General features: G+C 40.8%; 2 protein-coding genes across 3 annotated transcripts in view; both read left to right on the top strand.

The window, feature by feature from the left end:
- Nucleotides 1–25737, top strand: part of CMKLR2 (chemerin chemokine-like receptor 2) — an 82366-nt gene that overhangs the window by 34678 nt on the left and 21951 nt on the right. For both annotated transcript variants that reach the window (XM_060301961.2, XM_060301962.2), the window contains one exon: nucleotides 1964–2115. The gene's annotated coding sequence lies outside the window, so the exon portion shown is untranslated. The remainder of the gene's footprint in view (nucleotides 1–1963; nucleotides 2116–25737) is intronic.
- LOC115851694 (DBIRD complex subunit ZNF326-like) lies at nucleotides 21437–22153 on the top strand. Its single transcript, XM_030853851.2, has one exon. It carries the CDS (start codon nucleotides 21537–21539, stop codon nucleotides 21744–21746), a length of 210 nt encoding a protein of 69 aa, XP_030709711.1. The 5' UTR covers nucleotides 21437–21536; the 3' UTR covers nucleotides 21747–22153.

Below are 25737 nucleotides of genomic sequence, written 5' to 3' on the forward strand. Positions count from 1 at the left end.
AGGGCTACTCTTTGTTTTGTTGCACGGGCTTCTCATTGCGGTGGCTTCTCTTGTTGCGGAGCACGTGCTCTAGGCATGCGGGCTTCAGTAGCTGTGGCACGCAGCCCAGTAGTTGTGGCTTGCAGGCTCTAGAGCGCAGGCCCAGTAGTTGTGGTGCACGGGCTTAGTTGCTCTGCGGCATGTGGGATCTTCCCGAACCAGGGCTCGAACCCGTGTCCCCTGCCTTGGCAGGCGGACTCTCAACCACTGCGCCACCAGGGAAGCCCTAGAGGAAAAGTTTTTTAAATTATATACATACAGGAGCCCCACTTAAAAGGTGGCCAGAAGATTGAGGGTTATATTCCATCCTGAGCTAAGGAAAGGGATGGGGTCTGGGGCTTAAAGGTCCAGGAAGGCAATTCACCAGAAGGTGAAAAGAGGAAATGTTCGGTAAACAAAGGCGGCTGGGTCAAGCAGATAAGTCTCTCAGATGAAGAAGTATAATAGCTGTCTTCCTGATACAGATCCCTTTTCTCATGTAAATTTTCTTTACAAATGTAAAATTTCCCTTTACAAATGCGTAATTTCTATTCTGTTTTCAGAGCTTCTTCTATGCCTGCAGTTCATTAAAATAAACAGCTCAAAATAATTCTTATTCTCCGAAGAGGCATATTTCGCAGTGGCACATTCTGCTAAGCCCTCAGCATTCACAGCAGACAAATGCAAATTGTGTGTTCTTCTGGCTGCTCAGCTAACGTGTTCAATTAGCTTGCCTAACAACGTTTTATGACCCAATAATGTTCAGTTTCTCAAGCTGACGTTAGACGTTATGAAAATCACATTAGCTTTGCAGACGGACAAGTCAGCCGCATCAAGGCTGGCTTCCTGTCAGCCCCCACACATCTCACCCCGTGAGTTTCTGAATTCTGAGTCCTGCTTCAGGTATACAGACATGCCTTCATCTGCCAGGGCCACAGATAAGATGAGAGCTAAGAATCAGACCTTTAATTTCCTCAAAGCCTGGAAAATTCTCAACCCACCTAAGTAAAGAAATAAAAATTAAAATACATATTTAACTGGGATGAATTGGGTGATTGGGATTAACATATATACACTAATATGTATAAAATAGATAACTAATAAGAACCTGCTGTCTAAAAAAATTAAATTAAATTTAAAAAAAAAAACATACCTAACTAAGGTGTGATTCTGATTCTTCCCTATCAGAAATACACTGAAACCCAGGAAATAAAATCTCTCTCCTAATGAGCCCTGGTGCATTTGAAGAGCTCTCCTTTGACATTCTAAGGTTCTTTTCATCCCATTGTTGGAATTAAATTTTTTTAAATAAATTTATTTTATTTATTTATTTTTGGCTGCATTGGGTCTTCGTTGCTGCGCACGGGCTTTCTCTAGTTGCGGCGAGTGGGGGCTACCCTTCTTTGCGATGCGCGGGCTTCTCATTGCGGTGGTTTCTCTTGTTGTGGAGCACGGGCTCTAGGCATGCGGGCTTCAGTAGTTGTGGCACGTGGGCTCAGTAGTTGTGGCTCGTGGGCTCTAGGGCGCAGGCTCAGTAGTTGTGGTGCACGGGCTTAGTTGCTCCACGGCATGTGGGATCTTCCCAGACCAGGGCTCGAACCTGTGTCCTCTGCATTGGCAGGCGGATTCTTAACCACTCTGCCACCAGGGAAGTCTGGAATGAAATTTAAATTGACTTTTCATAAGCAAAAGTCCACCCAAACAAAGGAGGGATTGGTGCCTCCCCCATCACTGGTTTTCAGCCTGCGGCACTGCAGCCAACAGTAATGATTTCTATTCAAAAAACAAACCTCAGTTACACACGTGTACACGCTGAGTAAAAGAATTTGTGCAGTGTGTTCATTGCTTACTTTTCTCCTGGAATACATGATGAATTTTTATGGAGGGTAGGATAGGAAGGGAAGAACCACATTCAAGTGAAACCCAACATCATTCTCCTCTACAGTGTCATTTCAAAAGCCAGATAAAAGCCAAACGAGGAGGCTGGGAGAAGAGTGTCCAACGTAGCTGTTCTGAAAACCACTCTCCATTTCATTCTGGAGCAGGGAGGTTACACCACACATCACAAAAGCTTCTCTCCTCGCAGAAAATTAACTGGTAAGTGCTTTCTTGTTTTCTTTGAACTGCCGCGTTTGGAACTGACCTGATGAGGATGCCTGCAGATGATTTATTTATAAAGCAGTATTTGGACTAACTACCAGCTGGCAAAAAAGGAAAAGGACTCCTGATAGTTTATGAAAAGCTCTCTGTGCAGATTCATATTTTTGGTCCTGTCAAAAGTGTTTAGGAAGAGTGTAACAGGGTTTACAACAGCTGTGATTAAATCTAAAACCCTGAGAGAACAGGAGGAGGTTGGTAGGGTAGGGGTTGGGAGGGCACAATGAACTTTCAGTCATTTCCTCAGCTTTTACCTAGCAAATTACAACTCATAAATGTAGTCTTGACTCAGAAATGTCAAACATCATTAGTGGAAAGCCCACTGTAGTGAAATCGAGTAGGAGGAAATGGTACTCAAGATGAAAATTGACTTTGCCCTCCTTCAATTACAAGGCAGGAAAAAAGTTCTAAATTGAGTTGTAATGTGGCTTGGTTTTCTCCTGTCTTTTTAAAATGAATAGCTTGTGGCTCTTCAAAACAAACATTTCTTTGTTGTTGCTGCGTTTTTTGAAATCTCCTAATCAATTGCCTGTTAGAATAATTGGTATCTGGGCTCATCTAATGAAGGACAAATGGCTAATTGAAGGCAAGTACTTGGAAGAAAAGGTTCAGCTAACTTGACTCTTCTTTTGGTAGTCAGATAACTGGGAGTACCAATTGTTTTTTGTCTGATCGTTTATCCTTCCCTCCAAATGAAAGCTAGTGAAAACCAAATGAAAATTTGATAACGGAACTTTCACCAGCAATTATTCTCTTAAATTGGCCCTTCTCACTTAAAAGAAAACTCGTTCACCCAAGCTTCTACAAACTTGTTGCTAAATTAATCCACTAGTATGTTTTGTTTTGTTTCGTGAAAAATTCAAGGGACTGCTCTCGAATCTCAAATTACCTAGTTCAAATAATTCCTCTTTCTAAATAATTCTCATCATGTTTGCACTTCTTCCAAACACTAAATGATTTTTAAGTTTTTTCACGGCCTTTATGTATGATTTTACCCAAGACTTAAGTCCTTTAGTTTATAAAAGAAGGTCATACATTTTCTGTGTTACTTTACCACTGTCATCTCCCCGAGAGATAGCTATTTAACCCAACATTCCCCTTTCAAAGGCTACAGCAGTTGAAGCTAACTCATGGAAGTAATTTTAAAAGAAGAAAAAGTTTTATGCTAAAAGACTTTTTTCCAAATTGCTTATAATTTTAAAAAGTCAGAAGCTATCTAAATATCCAACAGATATGCAACAAATAGCTTTCTAGTGCAACCCAAATCTATGGTTGCACTAGAAAGCTAGTTAAGAAACATCTTGTATATTATCTCAATGGAAATATTTAGTAGTCATTAAGTTATAACTTGGAGGGATATATAGCATCATGGATGAGTACTCATAATACTAACAATAATTATAATTATGTAAAAAAGTAAATGGATTTGAAAAAATTGAAGAAAAATATGCCAAATTGAAAATGGTTGTGTTAAGCTGATAGTGAACTGATGGTATATCAGGGAGGAAAAACTTTTACTCTGTCCTCTTAAGTTCTGGTTCTGAAGGCCTGTGAATTAAACTAACGAATGACAGATTAGCAAGAGATAACACAACAAAATTTAATCATGTATTTTTATTAACATACATAGGGGAGTTCACAGAAAATTGTGACTCAAAGGGAAGGCTAGAATTTGGAGCTTATATACCATCTTAAGGGGAAGGGGAGAGAGAGAAAGATACTTACAGGAAAACAAGTGACTTCTTAATAAGGGAAGGGGAGAGGGAGAAAGGGGACTTATGGGAAAACAAATGACTTCTTAGAAATATAAATGGGCTTTAGGAGAATAGATAGACGATACGATAGTTTTTGTGAGACTTCTCATCTACGGCGATGAGTCAACCTTTCCTTGTTGCTCCTGGGGAGGGGATTTATGACAATTGAGTTCTTTTGGGACCTCAAATGCCTTCTGCTCAAAATAATTTTTATGCCACAGTAGCATATGCTGGACCCCTTCAGATGATATCGCTCTTCTTTTTTCCCCAAATTTTCTCTAATAGTTCATTACTTGTATAATTTTAAAACTTCAAAATTTTGAAAAGTCCCATCTACTTTTTTCTTCAGGTCTCAATTTTCATATAAACCACAAAAAGTTAAACCCTCAATCTGGTGGGGGGTCTTCAGTTCTAATTCACCTGGTTTCTTTGGTGGCATTAACTTTAGTAAAGGTTCCTGCCTCATAAAACTTCTTTTTTAAAAAGAAGATTTATTGAAGTATAGCTGTCTTACAATGTTGTGTTTAATTTCTTTTTTTTTTCTTTTTTTTTTAAGTTCATTTATTTATTTATTTTTGGCTGTGTTGCTGCACGCGGGCTTTCTCTAGTTGTGGCGAGCAGGGGCTACTCTTTGTTGTGGTACGTGGGCTTCTTATTGCAGTGGCTTTTCTTTTTGTGGAGCATGTGCTCTAGGTGTGCAGGCTTCAGTAGTTGTGGCATGCGGGCTCAGTAGTTGTGCCTTGAGGGCTCTAGAGCACAGGCTCAGTAGTCGGTGGTTCACAGGCTTAGCTGCTCCGTGGCATATGGGATCTTCCCAGACCAGGGATCGAACCCATGTCCCCTGCATTGGCAGACAGATTCTCAACCACTGTACCACCAGGGAAGTCCCCTTGTGTTTAATTTCTACTGTACAGCAAAGTGACTCAGTTATACATATATATATTCTTTTTCATATTCTTTTCCATTACGGTTTATCACAAGCTATTGAATATAGTTCCCTGTGCTCTACAGTAGGACCTTGTTGTTTATCCATCCTACATGTAATAGTTTGCATCTGCTAATCCCAAACTCCCAATCCATCCGTCCCCCACCCCCACTGCCTCATTAAACTTCTAATGAAAGTAGTAAAAGCCAAGACCACAATAAAAACTGATAGTATAAAAATTTTAAAGATAGAAAAAACAGAACTAGCTAAATGAAGGTTAGTAATGCAGCATCATCTTAAATTGGACAATTTCCAAACATGCCCCCAATCTGTGGTCCCACAATATCTTTATATTTGCTGTTTTGCTTCCGTCTGTCACCCCAGAGCTTAATCCCAACTATGCCTCTAACTTGTTTCATGGCTTGAGGCAGAGCAAGCTTCATGGGCCTCAGTTTCCTTTCCTCTTAAATAAACCTGACGGGCAAGGTTCCTTCCAGTACTCCAATCTCACCCCCTTCCCCTTTTTTCAACCTCTGCTTACTAAGTCATTGCTCAATGTGCTATATATAATGGGTTCCTAGCACATACAGTGGGTACCTAATAAGTATTTGGTGAGACAAATCTTTTATTCAGATTCTATGTTTTCATATTCTTCAGTTGTCATAGCATGTTCTGATTATTCCAAGATACCCAAATAAGATGAAAAATGCTCTTCATTGTTAAAGAAACTGGTGTCAGTAGGAACAAAGTAAATATAAGTCAGGCACAAACTTTTTGCTAGAAATTATCTGCAAGTCCTTCCTTCAGCCTAATGAATATAATGGGCAAGATGATTCATTAGAAGGTAGAAGGGCAGGGGTTAAATAGACCCTGGCTTTGCCTCTGGAAGAGTTTCTCTCTGTGTGAAGCATACTGACCCAGGCAAGAGCCAACCATCCAACCTTAGTCTCATTGGCCCCTTGTTCAGCAAACGCAATCAACCAGCCCATGTGAACTCGAGTGTGTGAAACACTGCACACAGCAAGTCTTTGCAGGATGAGTACAAATAAAGAATTTGCTTGTGATAAAGGAATTTATCACATCAAATAAAGAAGGTATGTTAGGGCTTTCTGAATGATTTAAATTTTGTTTTGTTTTGTTTTGGAAGTTTGCTATTTTCCATTTTGGGGGTGGTGAAGGAGGTTGTTTGTTTATCATTAACTAAGAGAAACCATCTGACATATCACATTCAGTCAAGCAAATATTGAACCATCAGCTGATTTGCTAGGAGAGGACACAAGGATTTTAATGGAAAGTTCTTGCCCTCAGTAAGCTTAGAGTTGTGCTGCCTGGGAGACATAATTAAGTTATTAAACTAAAAAGTTTTAAAACTGGGCTTCCCTGGTGGCGCAGTGGTTGAGAGTCCGCCTGCCAATGCAGGGCACACGGGTTCGTGCCCCGGTCTGGGAAGATCCCACGTGCCGCGGAGCGGCTGGGCCCGTGAGCCATGGCCGCTGAGCCTGCGCGTCCGGAGCCCGTACTCCGCAATGGGAGAGGCCAGAGCGGTGAGAGGCCCGCGTACCGCAAAAAAAAAAACAACAAAAAAAAACCTATGTAATACTTACAGGATATAGAGTTTAGAAAAGGGAGGGATGGAGGTGGATGCGAGTATGCAAGTTAACAGTTTATGCAAGAGGTGACACAGTGAGAGAGGTGGGTACTGGTGTCCCATCATGAGTCAAAGTGAGATGACAAGATTTGGACTTGACTGAGCAACTGATGGAGTGTACCCACCAGAAGTCCTTCTTGGCCTGAGGAAGCTTGTGGAAGAACTTGCTGGAGGGGGATCCCAGAACAGCCTATGACCTCTGAGAGGAGAGGGGGTGTAAGAGCAGCATGCAATTAAAAGTGCAGAGTTGGGCTTCCCTGGTGGTGCAGTGGTTGAGAGTCCGCCTGCCGATGCAGGGGACGCGGGTTCGTGCCCCGGTCCGGGAGGATCCCACGTGCCGCAGAGTGGCTGGGCCCGTGAGCCATGGCCGCTGAGCCTGCACGTCCGGAGCCTATGCTCCGCGACGGGAGAGGCCACAGCAGTGAGAGGTCCTTGTACCGCAAAAAAAAAAAAAAAATGCAGAGTTGTTTCCACTAAAACATCAGGGCACAAGCAGGCCTATTTTGGGTCTCCTCTAACAAAAAAAAAGATCTATATAATGGAAGCGAATTGAGCCCACTGCCCTCACTTCATCCCCAGTCTCTAGCCAGCTTTGACAAGGCGAGTAGCCAGCACTCTGGCAGCACACCTGATGGAGTCGTGGTACCCAAGAGGAGCAAACGTGTCTACAGACACATGTAATGCATCTTCTGGAGGCCCTGGAAATACTTTTCAGTGAACTCTTCTCAAGTATGATCTCTTTATTGGGCAAACATAGTGGATATTACATCAGCCAATGGGGACACCTTAATGAATCCTGAATTAAAATTCTAAATACTACCCCATTTGTGCCCACTGTCAACAGGGGAAATTTTCAGGTTACAATAAAAATATACTTACATAGCACTTTACAGTTTTCACTGTGTTATTTCTGTTCTCTAGGAAATCCATGCCTAATTAAATTCTGCATTGAAGTTTCTCATTATGTCCCGAAAACCTGTAATACCAGTGTTGCTGATATACATACAGTATTTCAGGATTTAACCAAGCCAGATCATATAGGTGCAACTCAAAGCCAGGCTAACCCAACTAGGACCAAGAAATTCTCAAGTGGACTTTGCTTGGGGTGTATTTTTTATTTTTTTAATTGTATTTTTTAATTTAAAAAATTATTTATTTATTTGGCTGTGACAGGTCTTTAGTTGCGGCACACGGTATCTTTGTTGAGGCATGCGGGATCTAGTTCCCTGACCAGGGATTGACCCTGGGCCCCCCTCACTGGGGGCCCCTGCATTGGGAGCTCGGAGTCTTTATTTATTTATTTTTGGCTGCACTGGGTCTTCGTTGCTGCGCGCAGGCTTTCTCTAGTTGCGGCAAGCCGGGGCTACTCTTTGCTGTGCTGTGCAGGCTTCTCATTGTGGTGGCTTCTCTTGTTGCGGAGCACGGGCTCTAGGTGTGCAGGCTTCAATAGTTGTGGCACACGGGCTCACTAGTTGTGGCTCGCAGGCTCTAGAGCGCAGGCTCCGTAGTTGTGGTGCACGGGCTTAGTTGCTCCGCGGCATGTGGGATCTTCGCAGACCAGGGCTCGAACCAGTGTCCCCTGCGTTGGCAGGTGGATTCTTAACCACTGCGCCGCCAGGGAAGTCCCAGGGTGTAGCTTTTAAATTGAATACTGAAGTAGAGTAGAAAAAGAATTCAGGCCCACCAGGGGGTTAGATGGACTAAGTTAGAACACCAAAAACATGAGACCTTGTTGGTACTGCTGACAAAAATGCAATCACTAGATGGCAAAGTTCAAAGCATGGTGAAACCAAGAAAGTAACTTATTTCATAAAATTTAGCATATGAAGAATTCAGTAAGGAGAGGTCATAGCCTTCGCTCAGGAATCATGCAGAAGCAAAGATTACGCTGTGTGCTTTGAAAGCCCTCTGAAGTTCTAATTTTGTGTTTCTTTTTATGCAAGAAACAAAAAAGTTATTTAAGAACAGTCCATGGTCAACCAGCCAGTCACTTAGTATAATAACCAAATCAGTTGGGTATTGTAGGGGTGGAAAACTTTTCCCTTCTAAGTTCTTTGGCTGGTGTAATAATTAAATTAGCATCAAACTGATTAACAGGAGAAAAATTTAATGTCATGTGTACGGGAGTCCATATAATAAAAGAGTCAAAGAAGTAACCAAGGCAGGCAAATTTTATACCTTTTAGACAAAGAAACAATAAATTTGTGAAGAATTGACAGTACAAAGAAGTTTGGGTTTGGGGTAGTAAATTAGTGAAGAAGTAACAAGTTTTGTTTATACAGCCTTCTTGGCCCTAAATTCCCTATTTCTGGTGATAAGGATATCTTCTACCCTCCTGACACTGGGAGGGTACCTTTCACATAGGAAATTTATTTTCTGCTTTCAGGAGGACAAAGGAGGGTCAGAGTGTCCTTGTACCAGCTGTTTCTCAAGTAATTTTAATTCAAAATATTAACATGCCAAAGCGGCATATTTGGGGGTGGCGTATTCCGCTCCCTTTCAGTATAGTTCCTCCATTATAAATGCTTTACACAATCGTGTATAACAGACCCCAGCATTCAACAAAAAGTGATCATTATACACAGACATAATAATTATAGAAGTGTTCGAGGAACACTAGGGGGTGCATCAGGGCTTGGGATAAAGGCAGAGTTAATACCAAAAAGGGAGAACTTCATGAAGAAGGACTTCTGCAAGGAGGTATGCAACCTGGCAGCTTAGAAAAGAGAGAATCAAAGCCAAGTGTAATAATATGAGCTGGGTTAATTTTCATTAGGAGCTAAGGGCATGAAAAATAATTTGTATATGAAATTAGATCATTAGACCTAGAAGAAAGTGCTTATAGATATGACACCCTTAATTTTTCATAAAACTTTCTCTTGGGCAGTTTATAATGATAAACCTCTGTTTCAGTGGAAAACATCTGGTAATGGAGCATTCTGCTTAATTATGTAGCTAAGAGTTGACATAGGTTTTTTTTTTTAATGAAGTTATACCATATAAAAGTGCTGTTATTTGACCTTGACAATGTCGTATGCTTCAACATAAAATATGGATTACTAATTTAACAAAAACAGTAAGATATATTCATATATGATTTGTTTTATTACATAAGTATTTGTTTGATTTGTGTATTTTATTTATGCACATTATATAGTTAACTATGTTTAACACTAAAACTATACTAAACATACTATAGTTTTGAGGATGAGAAAGTACTTCCTGGGGCTTCCCTGGTGGCACAGTGGTTGAGAGTCCGCCTGCTGATGCAGGGGACACGGGTTTGTGACCCGGTCCGGGAGGATCCCACATGCCACGGAGCGGCTGGGCCTGTGAGCCATGACCACTGAGTCTGCGCGTCTGGAGCCCGTGCTCCGCAACGGGAGAGGCCACAACAGTGAGAGGCCTGCGTACCACAAAAAAAAAAAAAAAAAAAAAGAAAGTACTTCCTCTTTTATTCACTAAACTTTTATTGAGCACCTATTATGTTTCCTGCACTCTGTTCTGTACTTGAGATACAAGGATGAGTAAAACTTAGACCTTGGCCTTAAGGCTCTCACGTTAAGCAAGGGAGATGAACACCTTAACAGATGATTACTACAGAGACGTTGTGTACAAGGATTAAGAAGGAAGTCCCTGAAGTCAGACAGACCCAGAAGTCTTGCCTGGGCTTCACCACTTTTGCTAATTGCCCAGCCTCTCTTAGCCTTATAGAAATAATAATAGTACCTCACAGGGTTGTTGTGAAAATGAAATGTGAAAATGCATGTAAAGTTGCTTAGCATTGTAGCATACTTAACAAGTACTCAGGAGGTGTTACCGTATTACTGTAATGTGTTAAAAGGTATTATATACTTAGGTGTGCTTGGTATTTGCTTCCTCATTTTGCATGTATTAGGTAAACTGGTCTTAATTATAAGTAATACATTATTAGACAACTGGTTTATAGTGAAGTAATTTGCTCCTGATAATAGTTTAGAGAAAAACCTCATCATCTTTCCCTGTAAGTGGGACCTGTTGTCATTTAAAAGTCCTGGTCTAATTAAGTGGCCAGACAGATTTAATACATCTCTAAGGAGTGAGATGCAACATTCTTTTAACACCTTTAATAAGACGAGGAACTGAGAACAAGACCTAATGGATTTGATGGTAATTAAGAGCTTAAATTTCCTTCTCAAACTCACCTTTGCCTTCTCAGACAAATATAAATAAATGTTAGTTGCTGCGATGCCCGTGAGCATGAATGCCTTTTATCAAAACCCACTGAATAGCTGTTCTTCTAGTCAATAAATATTATTGAGCTCTATTCTCTGCCTGGCACTGTGCTAGGTTCTGGGAGTATAAGGTAAGCAAAACTACATGCTGGTGGAGGAGAGACATTCATCAGATAAGCATTCAAATATATAACTAAAAATTCTGTGTGAAGAGTGTAGAGCAGGGACCCTGAAATAAGTTGGGGGATAGGCTTGTAGAGATCAGGCAAGAATTCATTAGGAAAGTAATATCTAAAAACACAAATTACCCTTTAGGAGAAATGGTGGTTCTCTCCTTAATACCAAACCATCAGCAAGTTCAGGAAATAAGAGCTTAGTCAAATCAATCGTTTGGTTACTTTACGGGAAATACTAAGTGTAAACAAATTGTTTATTCTATTACCCAACTGTATAGATAATACTAAACATGACTTTTCTGTTTGATTGTCATTCTGCCCCATATGGGCTTTCATTTCATTAACTCTATCCAAAATAAAACCATTCACCTCTGGGGTGATTTTATCATTATCAACACACTCACACACACAATGTATTTAATTCAGTTCTTTACATGCACCAACCAAGATGATGGAAAAACTTAGAAGATAGTAAAATGACTAAATTCTTCCTTCCTTGTCTGGGAGAGATGCCTTGCTCTGGAATGATATTTCATGTATAAGCATAGCGTTTCTCCTTGGTTTGCTTTTTGGTTTTTGAGAGATTGAATAAGGAAGGGGGAACTTCAGCATACACCTAAAACTGTTTATCTCTTAAGAGGAATTATAATATACCAAACACAATATAAAAGTGGTATTCTCAGATTTCCTCAGAAATGTATTCTATCCCCCAGAACACGGGCAGGCGTGGAGATGACTGTGGAGAGTGTCTCTTCATTTTAATGTTTTATTAGATTATTTACAAGAATATTCACTCATTTTATTTCAGTCTTAATTAAACAAAAGCTTGATTTGTTAAAAACTACATCTATTTTCAAGCCACATCAAATGCAATCTGCTCAAATTCACTGAGTGCACTTCAATAATTTTCTTGAAAATGACCATTTCAGGACTTCCCTGGTGGCGCAGTGTTTAAGAATCCACCTGCCAATGCAGGGGACATAGGTTCGAGCCCTAGTCCAGGAAGATCCCACATGCCGCAGAGCAACTAAGCCCATGTGCCACAACTACTGAGCCTGCGCTCTAGAGCCCGGGAGCCACAACTACTGAAGCCCATGTGCCACAACTACTGAAGCCCGCATGCCTAGAGCCCGTGCTCCACAAGAGAAGCCACTGCAATGAGAAGCCTGTGCACCACAACAAAGAGTAGGCCCCACTCGCTGCAACTAAAAAAAGCCCGCGCGCAGCAATGAATACCCAAAGCAGCCAAAAATAAATAAGTAAATTTTTTTAAAAGGCCATTTCTTCCTTTTTACACTGTCTCAAGCTCAGTAAACAACTCATTCATCAAACTGAAGAGAATGCCCAAACAGAATTTCTTTGGGAAAGCTCGTTTTTTGTTTTATTTTTTTTTTTCTGAGCCAGACAATTGTTGTATTTTCTAGCCAGTTGGATTACAGCAAGTCAGTGAGATTACAGCAAGAAGCTCAGCTACTTCGTTTCCATCTTCATCACAAGAAATGAACTCATCTACATGAATCATTTGATGTAAAATAAAATAAACTCCTTTAAGTAAAACATTATCACAGGGTCAAAATGTCCCCCTTTGGAAAGGAAAGAATGAGCATAATGTAGCTTTACTGTAACAGTAGGAAACCATTATTTTGTTGCTCAGAGTGGTATCTTTCAGCTAATGTTTTCTTTTAGGATGAAACGTAAGTCCAAAATGATATCTAAACTAATTACAAATAATATCATCAAACGAGCTCTCTGATTAGAGCCAGTGATCATTAAACTAGCTGCAAGCCCAAGAATTCCCTACTTTTCAACAAAGCGATATGCTAGTTATGTGAATTATTTCATAATACACCCTAATGAAAGGATTAATAAAGTGAGATACAACACAATTCCTGAGCTCTTACTAGGAGCCAGGCACTGTGCTAGGCACTTATATACATTATCTTGTTTAATTCTTACAACAGCCTTACAATGGTTTACTGATGGTGTTTCTCCCCAGATCACAAATGAAGAAACTGAAGTTGCTTGTAATCAAAAAATATGGTACATGTGACCACTGTCATTGATTTGCTAATGCAGGGGAGGAAAAAAATATCATTTCTTCCTCTTCTAAAGTCTCAGCTGGGGCACTTATAACAAAAGACAGGTTAACAGGGGGAAGGCATACACATTTTTAAATAAAAGTTTTACATGACATAGGAGCTTTCGTAAGAAAATGAAGACCCGAGGAAATAGTTTAACCTGAGTATTTTTTTTTTTTTTGCGGTTCGCGGCCCTCTCACTGCCGTGGTCTCTCCCGTCGCGGAGCACAGGCTCCGGACGCGCAGGCCCAGCGGCCATGGCCCACGGGCCCAGCCGCTCCGTGGCATGTGGGATCCCCCCGGACCGGGGCACGAACCCGCGTTCCCTGCATCGGCAGGCGGACTCAACCACTGTGCCACCAGGGAAACCCAAACCTGAGTATTTTTATGTGTACTAGGTTGCATGAAAAGTGGAGTCATTGAGAAATGTGATAGGACAAAAGGGGTATGTGCTAAGGGTGGTAAATTGGGGGAAACTTAGCAAGGCCTGTTCATTCAGATTCCTCTCAGCATCCCTCCTTCTTTGGAGATAAAGATGCTCCTTTCCTAAGGGTGTGGAGAGGGCACCTCTCACATGAGGATCTCACGTCCTGACTCAGGGGAAGGTCAGAAATCCTTCCTGTACCCGTTGTTTCTCATATTTCTTCAGTTTAAACTATACCAGGGCTTCCCTGGTGGCACAGTGGTCAAGAATCCATCTGCCAATACAGGGGACACAGGTTCGAGCCCTGGTCCTGGAAGATCCCACATGCCTCGGTGCAACTACGCCCGTGCGCCACAATTACTGAGCCCATGAGCCACAACTACTGAAGCCCACACACCTAGAGCCCGTGCTCTGCAACAAGAGAAGTCACCACAATGAGAGGCCCGCGCACGCAAAGAAGAGTAGCCCCCGCTCGCCGCAACTAGAGAAAAACCCGTGCACAGCAACGAAAACCCAGTGCAGCCAAAAATAAATAAAATAAAATAAATAATTAAAAAAAAAAAACTATTCCATATGCCAAGGTGTCATATTTGGGGCTAGCATGTCTTGAACCTCATCAGTATCTATGTTGGACTGAGGGGAAAAATGTGAAGTAGTACCTACAAATGAGAAAATAGGAAATTGGGCTTCCCTGGTGGCACAGTGGTTGGGAGTCCGCCTGCTGATGCAGGGGGCACGGGTTCGTGCCCTGGTCTGGGGGGATCCCACATGCCCCGGAGCGGCTGGGCCCGTGGGCCATGGCCGCTGAGCCTATGCGTCCAGAGCCGAGGCCCGTGTACTGCAGAAAAAAAAAAAAAAAGAAAATAGGAAATAGAAGTACACTAGAAACAGAGGGAAAATAGGAAATAGGAGACTGGAAACTGAGAAGAAGGTTATAGTCATAAGAGATGACTGTGTCCGACACTGAGCTTCACTCCATTGCCTCATTTCCTCCTCACAGCTGCCCGATAAAGTAGATATTATTGTCCCTGTTATCATTTTTACAGATGGAAAAACTGATGGTTAGAGCTTTTGACTGACTTCCCAAGGCCACACAGGTAGGTGATAAGTGGCACTGCAGTTAGAAGCTGAGGCCTGCCTGACCCCAGGGCTCTCATTCTTAACCACCATAAAATACTACCCAGAAAGGATGGTAATTGTTTCTGGATTACGTCAAAGCACGTGGTCAGGAGGGACTGGTAGGGAAGAGGAAATTTTAACCAAGGGGACGGAAGAGAAAGAAGACAGACCGGGAGGACTGGAGAAGGGAATGTAGAAATAAAAGTCCACTCTGCATAAACACCCTGATGGGTTTAGTTATCCCAAGGGAGAGCTGAGGCAAGGGCAGGAGCCGATCAGATAGTACTGGGACTTCTCTTCATCCCTCTTCGGTGAGGCAGACAGTGTATCCATCCTCAGGCCGAGGAAGGCATTCTGTGTTCTCCAGCTGCAGCGCTGATCAGGCAAAGTGCCATATCTAACCAATTATTTTGGAGTTTGGTGTGGCTAGAACACTGGCTGGACTCCCTTCCTCTGAGTAGCAGCTGAAGGGATTAAGAGGCCTCAGTCTGACTGCAAAAAAAATAAAAGAGAGAGAGAGAGAAAAGGAAAGCTGCGCATATTTGAATGCTGTGCTAATATCCTGGCTGTGTCAAACAAGTGTATTAATCTTCCAGCAGTCATATCAAGGGCCTGGCTTTAACATATGGCCTTAAAGAGAGCAGATAGGAATGAAGGATGCAGGGAAAAGAGGCTGGGATCCCTAAAGAAAGAATTTGCCTCAGCAATACAAATGTTGGGGGGGGGATCAGAATTCTCTCTCCTTCAGCCCTTCCCTGCTTGCCTGGTATTGCACTTAAACCAAGCCCCCCAGCCCTACCCCACCCCTTTCCCCTAAATGAGTGCTTCCCCCTGTCCCGATGCTCAGTTCCATCATCATCCTAGGAGTGGAAGGTAAATTTAGGTTTTGGAAATTGAGTGGGCCAGAAAAAAACTTCATGTACACTTTTTAAAAAACCACCTCTCCCTACTCATTTGTCCTCCTAAGGTCAGACTAATACTTTTAGACTAAAGGCCTATTAAAAGACCATTTTTTAAAAAACAGGTAAATCATGACTCACAAATATAAAGTTAACCTGTTTCAAAGGTTTTATTTAACTCTATTAATGATAGAATCAGTTAAGATGTTACAATGGGAGCTTCCCTGGTGGCGCAGTGGTTGAGAGTCCGCCTGCCGATGCAGGGGACGCGGGTTCGTGCCCCGGTCCGGGAGGATCCCGCGTGCCGCGGAGCAGCTGGGCCCGTGAGCCATGGCCGCTGAGCCTGCGCGTCCTGTGCTCCGCAACGGGAGGGGCCACAGCAGTGAGAGGCCCGCGTAACCGCAAAAAAAAAAAAAAAAAAAAGAAAGAAAGAAGATGTTACAATGGGTAAAAAGAATTCACAGTCTCACAAATGTGTAGACCATCAGGAATGCTGAGATGGATTTATAAACAGTTACAAAACTGGCAGAACTCGTCGGTATTTACAGGGCAATAACTGATTGCGTTCCATCAGACACAATTCATTTGTATTTCTCTGGAGGAGACTATTGCACGATTGCAAAATAGACGAAGACAATGACAAGCAGAGAGAACCTGAAATAAAACCCAGCCATAAACCGTATTTTTCAGGATGCCTAAATATCATAAGTCGTGTCTGACGGCGTACCTCTGTATTAAGACCACTGTACTGATTTTACTTCCAGTGTTCCACCTCAATGTGTCAAGACATGGAGGAGTGTGGTCCTTTTTAAGCCGTATGGTAAGACGTCACTGTGAAAACATTTCAGATAATTTGCTGATCTGTTCGTTTAAAAGATAATTTTAAATTATTCAATGCAAAATAGTTATAAATTTAAACACATTATTTTGAATAAAAGTTGCCTAGGGAGAAAACAGCTTTCTAGATTTGCAAATGAGAAGGTGGGCTCTGGATGGGAGGATAAAGATGAAAAATTGCAGGCTCTTGGTGATACTTTGCTCTACTTTCTCTGATTCTGAGCTGGAAGTAGAAACAGTAAGGGTAGTAAAGCAGAAGATAAAGGGTGCCCTGAAACAACAGCAGTGTGTGCCTCAGAGGGACACTTTAGCCCCAGTTAGCCACAAGCACCGTCAGCCCCAGTGGTTTGTCAGGAGGTCATGATCACGGGAAGGCTCTTGCTTCATGGTTAACACTTCTGCCCAGGCCCATGTGGGGAAACATCCAAACAGGACAAAACTGCTGCCTCCAGCCGCTGTGCCCTATTTCCACATCGGTTTAGTTTCCTCTTGGTTCCTGCTCCAGTCCTAATCTCTGCATTCTGATTCCTGGCTACTCTGTCTCCTGCAGCTTTATTCATTTCCAGTCTCACTGAGTGAGTACTGACAATTTGCTAATAAATGGGCTATATTCTCTGACGTGCGGCTTCATAGAGCCTCCTGACTTCAATCCCCCACATGTAGTGGAGCATTGGTTCTCCTGTTTCAAGTCAGCTCAATCCTGTGTGGTGGGTCCTCTCCTCCTAAGCCCTTAGCTACCATTGCACCTCTTTCCTCAAGGTCACCCTGCACCTGAGCACCCTAATGGGTTTGCATTCAAAAGACTCTCTGCTGCTTCCCCCAGGAACCCAGAAGCACTACTTCAAGCTACTTCCCGGCTCAGCTTCACCCTGATTAACTACTTGTTTGCTGAAATAATGACAAAATTCTGATTCTCCCAACTTGTAGTAAGAAAGAGAAAGTAAGCAAAAACAGTAAAACCAAATTTAATTTTGACCATAATGATAGGAGTTGATTTGGTAGGTAAAAGAGTTGATTTGATAGGAGTTTGGTAGGTAAAATTATTCATCTATACCAAAATCATAGTTATTTTAGATCTTCCTCACTTGTTCCTTTAACAGGTATTTACAGAGCATATTCCACGTTCTAGCAATTTATCTAGCAACTAAGGACATAGTAGAGAATAAAAAAAGACAAAGTTTTGGTACTCAGAGTTTATACTGTATATCTAACAGGGTTTCTTAGAGTGAGGAGGTAAATAGTTAACGATTTACAGAGTTCTACTTTATAGAGGGGGAAATTTTAAGAGTCTAATTGGTATGCTAATCTGTGTTCTCTAAGTTAATCACAAATAGAGTGACCAAAAGCTCGTGGCAGCAACCTGAAATAAAGGCATAATCTTTTTTTTTTTTTTTTTTTTTTTTTTATTTTTGGCTGTGTTGGTTCTTCGTTGTTGCCCATGGGCTTTCTCTAGTTGCGGCGAGCAGGGGGCTACTCTTTGTTGAGGTGCACGGACTTCTCATGGTGGTGGCTTCTCTTGTTGCAGAGCACGGCTCTAGGCGCTTGGGCTTCAGTAGTTGCAGAGCGCAGGCTCAGTAGTTGTGGTGCACAGGCTTAGTTGCTCCGCGGCATGTGGGATCTTCCCGGACAAGGGCTTGAACCCGTGTCCCCTGCATTGGCAGGCGGATTCTTAACCACACCACCAGGGAAGCCCTAAAGGCATAATCTTGCAAGCCTTAAAGAGGTAAGCCACAGCAAACATCCTGGCCTGTATTTTCTTTCCAAATTTCCATTATGAAAAATTTTTAACATTCAGAAAAGTTCAAAGAATAGGACAGAGAACAGCTATATACTTATAACATAAATCAATTGTTAACATTTTGCTACAGCTGGTTGATCTGTTATTATTTATATTTATATATACATATATACGTACATATATTTAATTTTTTATTTGAAAATAATTTCAGGCCTACAGAAAAGTTGCAAGAAAAGTAAGAAGAATCCTCTCACACCCCCTTTACCTAGCTTCACCAACTTTTAAACTCTTGCCCCATTTGCTTTTTTTTTTGGCCAACCTATGATTGAACCTGGGCCCTGGGCAGTGAGAGTGCAGAGTCCTAACCACTGGACCACCAGGGAATTCCCTGCCCCATTTTCTTTTACTATATTCTATGTATGTGTGTATGTACGTTTTCTGAACCGTTCAAGAGGAAGTTGCATACAATGTGCCCCCTTTCCCCTATATTTTTCAGTGTCTATTTCCTAAGAACAAGGACATTTTCCTACATAACCACTGTATATTTACCAATTACAGGAAATTTAAAATTGATGCTGTACTTTTTCTTAATTGAAGTATAGTTGATTTACAAGGTTGTGTTCATTTCTGCTGTAGAGCAAAGTGATTCAGTTATACATATATACACATTTTTTAAAAAATATTTATTTGGTTGTGCTGGGTCTTAGTTGAGGCAGGCAGGCTCCTTAGTTGCGGCATGTACGTGGGATCTAGTTCCCTGGCCAGGGATCAAACCCAGGCCCCCTGCATTGGGAGCATGGAGTCTTAACCACTGTGCCACCAGGGAAGTCCCTATACATTCTTTTTTTAAATATTCTTTTCCATTATAGTTTATCACAGGATATTGAATATAGTTCCCTGTGCTATACAGTAGGAACTTGCTGTTTATCCATTCTATATGTAATAGTTTTGATGCAATACTTTTTAAAATCTCATCTGTAATCCACATTCTAGTTTGTCAATTGATCCAGCAGTGTTCTTTTTGGTCTTTTATTTTCCTCTAGTACAGGATGCAGTCCAACATCACATATCTCATTTAGTTGTCATGCGTTTCTCTAGTCTCTTTTATTTTATTTTATAAATTTATTTATTTTACTTATTTATTTTTGGCTGCATTGGGTCTTCATTGCTGCGCGCGGGCTTTCTCTAGTTGGCGCGAGCGGGGGCTGCTTCTTCGATGTGGTGCACGGGCTTCTCATTGCGGTGGCTTCTCGTCGCAGAGCACGGGCTCTAGGCTCATGGGCTTCAGTAGTTGTGGTTCGAGGGCTCTAGAGCACAGGCCCAGTAGTTTTTGGTGCACGGACTTAGTTGCTCCGCAGCATGTGGGATGCTCCCGGACTAGGGATCGCACCCCTGTCCCCCCGACCGGGGACAGGCGGATTCCTAACCACTGCGCCACCAGGGAAGCCCTCTAGCCTCTTTTAATTCAGAACATTTCCACAGCTTTTCTTTGTTTTTGATGACACTGCTATTTTTTAAGAAAACAGAACTTTAAAAAAAAATGTTCATCATTTAGAGGTTGTCTGATATCCATCTTGTGTCGCAGATTCAGTTCTCCTAGAAGACGACTTTGAGACAGAATTTAAGGGTCAGATATTTACTAGGTTGTGCCCTTAGGATCGATACCTGCATGTGGAATGGGGCGGGGCATTGGGGGAACAACACAACCGGGCAGAGGGAGAAGTTGAGCTGTAAGGTAGGACTGACAGACAGAGCCGACTCCAAATGGACCTCTGAAGCTAAAATGGACCCACCAGGATTATCCCCCATTGGTCCAAAGTGACCAGGCCTTTCTACTTCCACCTCAATCATCGCTGACAGTTGGCTAACCTAGAAGGGCATGACCTTGGGCAAAGGGGCTCTGTGTAGTAGCAGCAGTCTCTGAAGGGCTACTAGTTGGATGTGGCCTCTTGACAGCTCTCCCAGGAGTTAGTTTGTCCTTGTAGGGGGATCTGGACAATGCATTTCCACTTACCACATTTCATGATTGAAATCAGATTTTACATTCCCAGCTGGACAACTACCATGTGTGTGTACATATATATATATATATATATATATATTTCTTTTCTTGTCTTTTGATTTACAATGTTGATTTACAATGCTGTGTTAATTTCTGCTGTACAGCAAAGTGACTCAATTATACATATATATACATTCTTTTTTTTACATTATTTTCCATTATGGTTTATCCCAGGACTATATATATATATATCTTTCTGAATCTTTTGAAAGTTAAGTTGTAGACTTCAGCCCTAAAAACTTCAGCATGCACCTATAATAAAGAAGATTCTCCTACAAAACAATATCATTAACATACCTAAGAAAATGAAAAGATATCTTAATGATATTCAATTCATATTCAAATTCTCCCTATTATCCTCAAAATATGTTTTAGAGTGTTTTAAAATCAGTATCTACTCAATAGTCATGTTAAATTCCTTTTTTTTTTTTTTTTTTTTGGTCTTTTCTCTTTTAAACTGGAACAATCCCTCTGTTTTTCCATATCAAAGACTTTCTAAGGAGACTGGGTGTGATGTCTTGAAGAACCTTCCTATTTTTCAGAGTGTTTTTTGTTTGTTTTTTTTTTCAAATTTGAAAGACATAATGTCACAAGAACTGAGGAAAATACCATTTGCTTTTTCTTAGATGATTTTAAGTATTAATACAGATGAAAGAATTTTTAAAGATGTGGACTATCTTTGTTAGAATAATCATTAAAGGTCTGCTTTTATATCCATTATTAATTAAGGAGAGTCAAAGAGAAGTAAAGAGATACAACGTTTTGGGTTTTTTTTATAAAACGGTTTTTATACCGTTTTCATTACATTTTTTTTTTTTCGTTTTCATTACATTTTTATAAAATTGAGTTGTCATTATTTGTGCACGTATGTGTTTGTGTGTGAAAACAGCCAGATTCTACTTAACGTTCACATCTTCTCTAACAAAATAAAGCAAAATGAAAAGCCACTTAGTTGTTTTTGTAATGTGTTAGTGAGAACAGGAAATGAAAGAATCATATTATCCCATCATATTATGTTATATCATAATCATATTATATTGTTAGTCCTTTAAATGTAGCACTCTCATTATAAGCAGCTCTAATCCTCTTAATATATTATGACTCATTCATTATAACAAATTAAGAAAGACATGAGACACAAGAATCTTTTCAGATGATTTCCAAACAGGCTTCTTTACCTAATATCCTTCAATTGAGTTAGTTATGAGTTTTCTGATGGAAAATAAGCCTATTTCTGCTAGGTGTTTGTCAGAATACTTGCAAAATTTGTCAGTGGCCACCACCTTGACAACTGACAAGAATATCTTCCTGTCTCCTCCCTCCTTTCTCCTTTCTTCTTTTTTTTAATGGAAAGAATTTACTGTTAAAACTATATTATAGGCTCTTGGTCGCGTTGACTGGCTGTGTGTAACCGCGGGTCACGGGCGCTCGCCTCCCACCACAGCTCAGCCCAGCGCCGCTGAGGCCGTTGGCCCCGAGCCTCCGCCATGGACTTCGAGGACGATTACACACACTTTGCTTGCAGAAATACTTATCAGAGCTTTAATGGAATGGATCGTGATTATGGCCCCGGATCTTATGGAGGGATGGATCATGACTATGGCCATGGATCCTGGGGGGGTCCAAGATCCATGGACTCCTACCTAAACCAGTCATATGGCATGGACAGTCACAGTGTTGGTGGGGGTAGCAGGTAAATTGCTTCATCACTTGGCCAAATAATTAGATGACTGTAAGATTCTGGATATTCTGATTTCCTATTCCTTAGGCATGTGACGCTACTTGAACTTTGCTATTTAGAATCACCTTAAATGTTGAAAGGTGTTAGTGGTTCTAAAAATTATCTCAGCATCACTGGCAGACATTAGGAAAATCTCAGGAAAACCTTTATCATTTCATTATAATAGAGTAAGATTTTCTGTCTTTAGCGGTGAGCATTTTTTTTCCTTCTTTTACCTTTAACTGCTTATCAATCAGAATGTCCTGAACAAATGATATAAAAATGTTATTGGAAATATTATTTGTGAAGCTTTTTGTTATGAATCTCCAAAAATCCTTACTACTGTGGGGTACTCTATAAAGCAGCAAAGCAGTCTTTGACTAGAATGGGTTTAACTGAACCAGTCTAGCAACATTCAATTTCTAAGAAACATTTAAAATAGTTATTCTTTTAATTTTAAAGTAAGTTACAAGAGCATATTGTAATAATAAAAGTGTTCTTTAGGGCTTCCCTGGTGGTGCAGTGGTTGAGAGTCCGCCTGCCAATGCAGGGGACATGGGTTCGTGCCCCGGTCCGGGAAGATCCCACATGCCGCGGAGCGGCTAGGCACGTGAGCCATGGCCGCTGAGCCTGAGCGTCCGGAGCCTGTGCTCCACAACGGGAGAGGCCACAACAGTGAGAGGCCCGCATACCGCAAAAAAACAAACAAACCAAAAAAAAAAAAAAAAAAAAGTGTTCTTTAAATCATGTCTAGATTATTTATTGGCAGGTACTGCTTATACCAGAAACACTTGTGCTCTAGACTAGGAACATTATATTAAAGCCATGAGTATGATACCTTTGCTTATTTTAATGCAGTAGAATTTGGATTGTACTTATGTTTCACTGTCAATGCTGTGTAAAGCTTAAACCTAGTTGAACTCCTACAGGCTTTGGGTTGACCACATTTCAGGTCAAGGGGGGTCTACTGTTGGAGGCACAAAGATTCCTACTAGATATAAGTAAAACTAGTTAGGAAACATTTGAAAGTGTTGTCCTTCTTCATAAATTGAAGGATCTGGATTCCTTAAGGATGGACCGAATGATGCTTACTTTTCTTTTTTCTGCTTCAAGTGTGCCATTATGGTTTATAGTAGAGAAAAATCAAGAAGATAGATACAACAATTTTGTTTACGTGATAGATGTTTTGAAAAATGTAGTTGAAAAGAGGAATAATTTTTGTATGGTTACTAGGATTCAGAAGTAAATAGTACCTTCTATTTAGTGATCTGTAAATAATTGAAGTAATGTAACACATTTAAATGTTTTACCATATCTCTTCCTGCCCTATTACATTGTAAATGTAACGTGCGTAAACTGTGTAGATGTTATCATTTATCTCGTGTAATTGTGGGCCTTTATAAAACTATGTTGTAAGTTAAAAAAAAAAAAATCTATATTATAGGACTTATTTTTTACCCCACTAAGATATATATATCCCATAAAAACTAAAGGAAGTGGGAAATCTTCAATATAAAAAGTATACAATTTTATGTGGGATAAATATAAATCCAAATGTTTAATGTTATGAATAGGATAAGATATAATAGAGAACAGGTCAATTTTGCCTATTTTGAGCCAATCCATTTTGGCTCAGCACTATTCCTTGAGTGTCTGTTATGTTTAAGTCCCTGTACTGGACGCTTTGATGAGTCACGAATTTAACTGATTAATTCATTTATTTATTCATTCACTTTTATAGTCTCTAGGGCTAAATCAAGCTTAAGAAGGAGAAGGAAATGGTGGGAAAATATACATTTTTCCATAGGAATTTAACTATTAAGTAGTCTACATTCCTCCTAGATTTCATAAGCCTAATTTTTAAAAGAACACCATGCTATTTGGGCCAAGTGGTTTCCAGACACACAGAGTATGCCAGTTCAAACTCCCTATCGAGGTGAAATCAGCAAAAATAGTGGAGTAAGGACCTCAGAAAATTCTCTCTTCCACAGAAGCAACAAGAAACTGGCTAATGGTCAGAATCAAATGTTGCAGAACTCTGGAAATTTCCCAAAGGCTTGCAACAATCCGGGGAGTGTTTAAAAAGAAGGAGGAGGAGGAGAAGGAGGGGAAAAAACTGTTCAATCTCAGTAAAAGCAATGAGCTCTGTGGCATTTTTCACTTGCCCTAGTCCCATCTCGGACTCTCCTGCTTTGTGATATCCTTGAAGACCAACAGCCTGCATTCATGGTGAAGACCAGCAGCCCGACAGCCACTGGAAGGAACAGAAAGGGGCTGGAGCTCCTTCAAAGCTTCATCCCCAGAGACTTACTATATGACCTGTTTGTTCCCTGGAAAATCCCACTTGCAAGACTGACTTAACTCAGAGCTCATTAAGTGTGAAAAACTTTTTCCCCATAAACATTTGTCGAAAACAATTACAGGCAATTACTTAACCTTGCAGCTGTCTGAGGTGATGGATACCAGTTGGGGGAAAACATTAGACTAACAAAAAATTAAAAACAGAATGAGACATACAGAGGGGCTTTGGGAAGCTTCTGAATCAAGAAGGCCACATGCATGTATAGGGTGGTGCACATGCCCAGGGCTCTGTGCATTGACAAGAAAGACCCGAAAAGGCCCTAAGCTCTCACCTCTGGATGACCTTGAGATTCTGTGCAAGGAAAGTGGAAGCTAAGGCAGAGTTGAAAATGCACCCCCAATATGCACACAGAGCCTCTCACCAAAAACTGGGTTGCTTATTGGTTCTAGGCATTTAAGGAAATTTCCAGGTCCTACCTTATACCTTCTGAGCTTTGCATGGAGGTAAGAACAAAGGAAAGATCACATGGGTGATAAGACAGCCAAAAACTATGATGTCTCTCTAGATTCCTGTTCCCATTTCAGTTCAGGCCACTAAGGATTTTCCTTACTTTATTGCTAGCTCAGCCATACATTTAAAAAGATGATTTTTACATTTAGTACAGTGGCTTTTAGAGATTTTGTAGTGAAAAGATTTAAAAGAATATCTATAATACCATATTGCCAGAAACACAACTCCACCTAGCTTTTGAGATATTATTGTTGTCCTTAGGAAGGTTCTACCTACACTGTCATTTCTTATCTGACTATAGTAAGGAGGAAAAACTTATTATGTTGACTGCAGTGATACATTGTTGGGGAATCCTGCTTGTGTTTTTCTACTGTTCAACCTCAGAGCCAGGCTTGAACCAGCTGCCGGTTTTCTCTTCTTATCCTTGAGGAGCCCCAGAAACTCAGCACTTTCCTCTCTCTCAGTAGCTGACTCTACCTACTTCTCTTGTCACAAATCTCTCCAACTTCCATATTCTTTGCTCTGCAAAAATTTATATTTGTCTTAAGGACTTTACTATTACTCACTAGAGGAGAATAATTAGATAGCAAAAACATGATCAATATGAGAAATTTACAGGCATTTCATAATTTTACAAATCATGGTTCTCATTTCCTTTTAGGATGATTTTTGTCTTCCAATTTTATTCTCTTAAAGAGTTGTTCTATAGTTAGATGAAGACCACAGGAACCCTTCCTCCTAAACCACAGATGTAAGGGTTTGTGGATGCTCTCAAGACAATGGGGGACCCTCTCCTCTCCAGAGAATATCTGGCACCTCTGAGAACCACCAGATTGAGTGGTACCCAAATCAGTCATCCTCTGTCCTGATTAGGACTATTGTGGACATTATTTTATAATCCTTTATTACTGAATGATCAGAACATCTGAATATAAACTAGATTCTGATTGTGGATACACTTTTTCTTTTGTCTTTATTTTTAAAATTTTTTTAAAGATCCTTGGCTTTTACTTTCTTTCTTTTTTGTTTATTTATTTAGGTTGCGCCATGCCTTAGTTGTAGCACGTGAGATCTTCCTTGCGAATGCAGACTCTTAGTTGTGGCATGCATGTGAGATCTAGTTCCCTGACCAGGGATTGAACCCAGGGCCTCTCCG

The sequence above is a fragment of the Globicephala melas genome, chromosome 7 (assembly GCF_963455315.2).
Source record: "Globicephala melas chromosome 7, mGloMel1.2, whole genome shotgun sequence".
NCBI lineage: Eukaryota > Metazoa > Chordata > Mammalia > Artiodactyla > Delphinidae > Globicephala > Globicephala melas.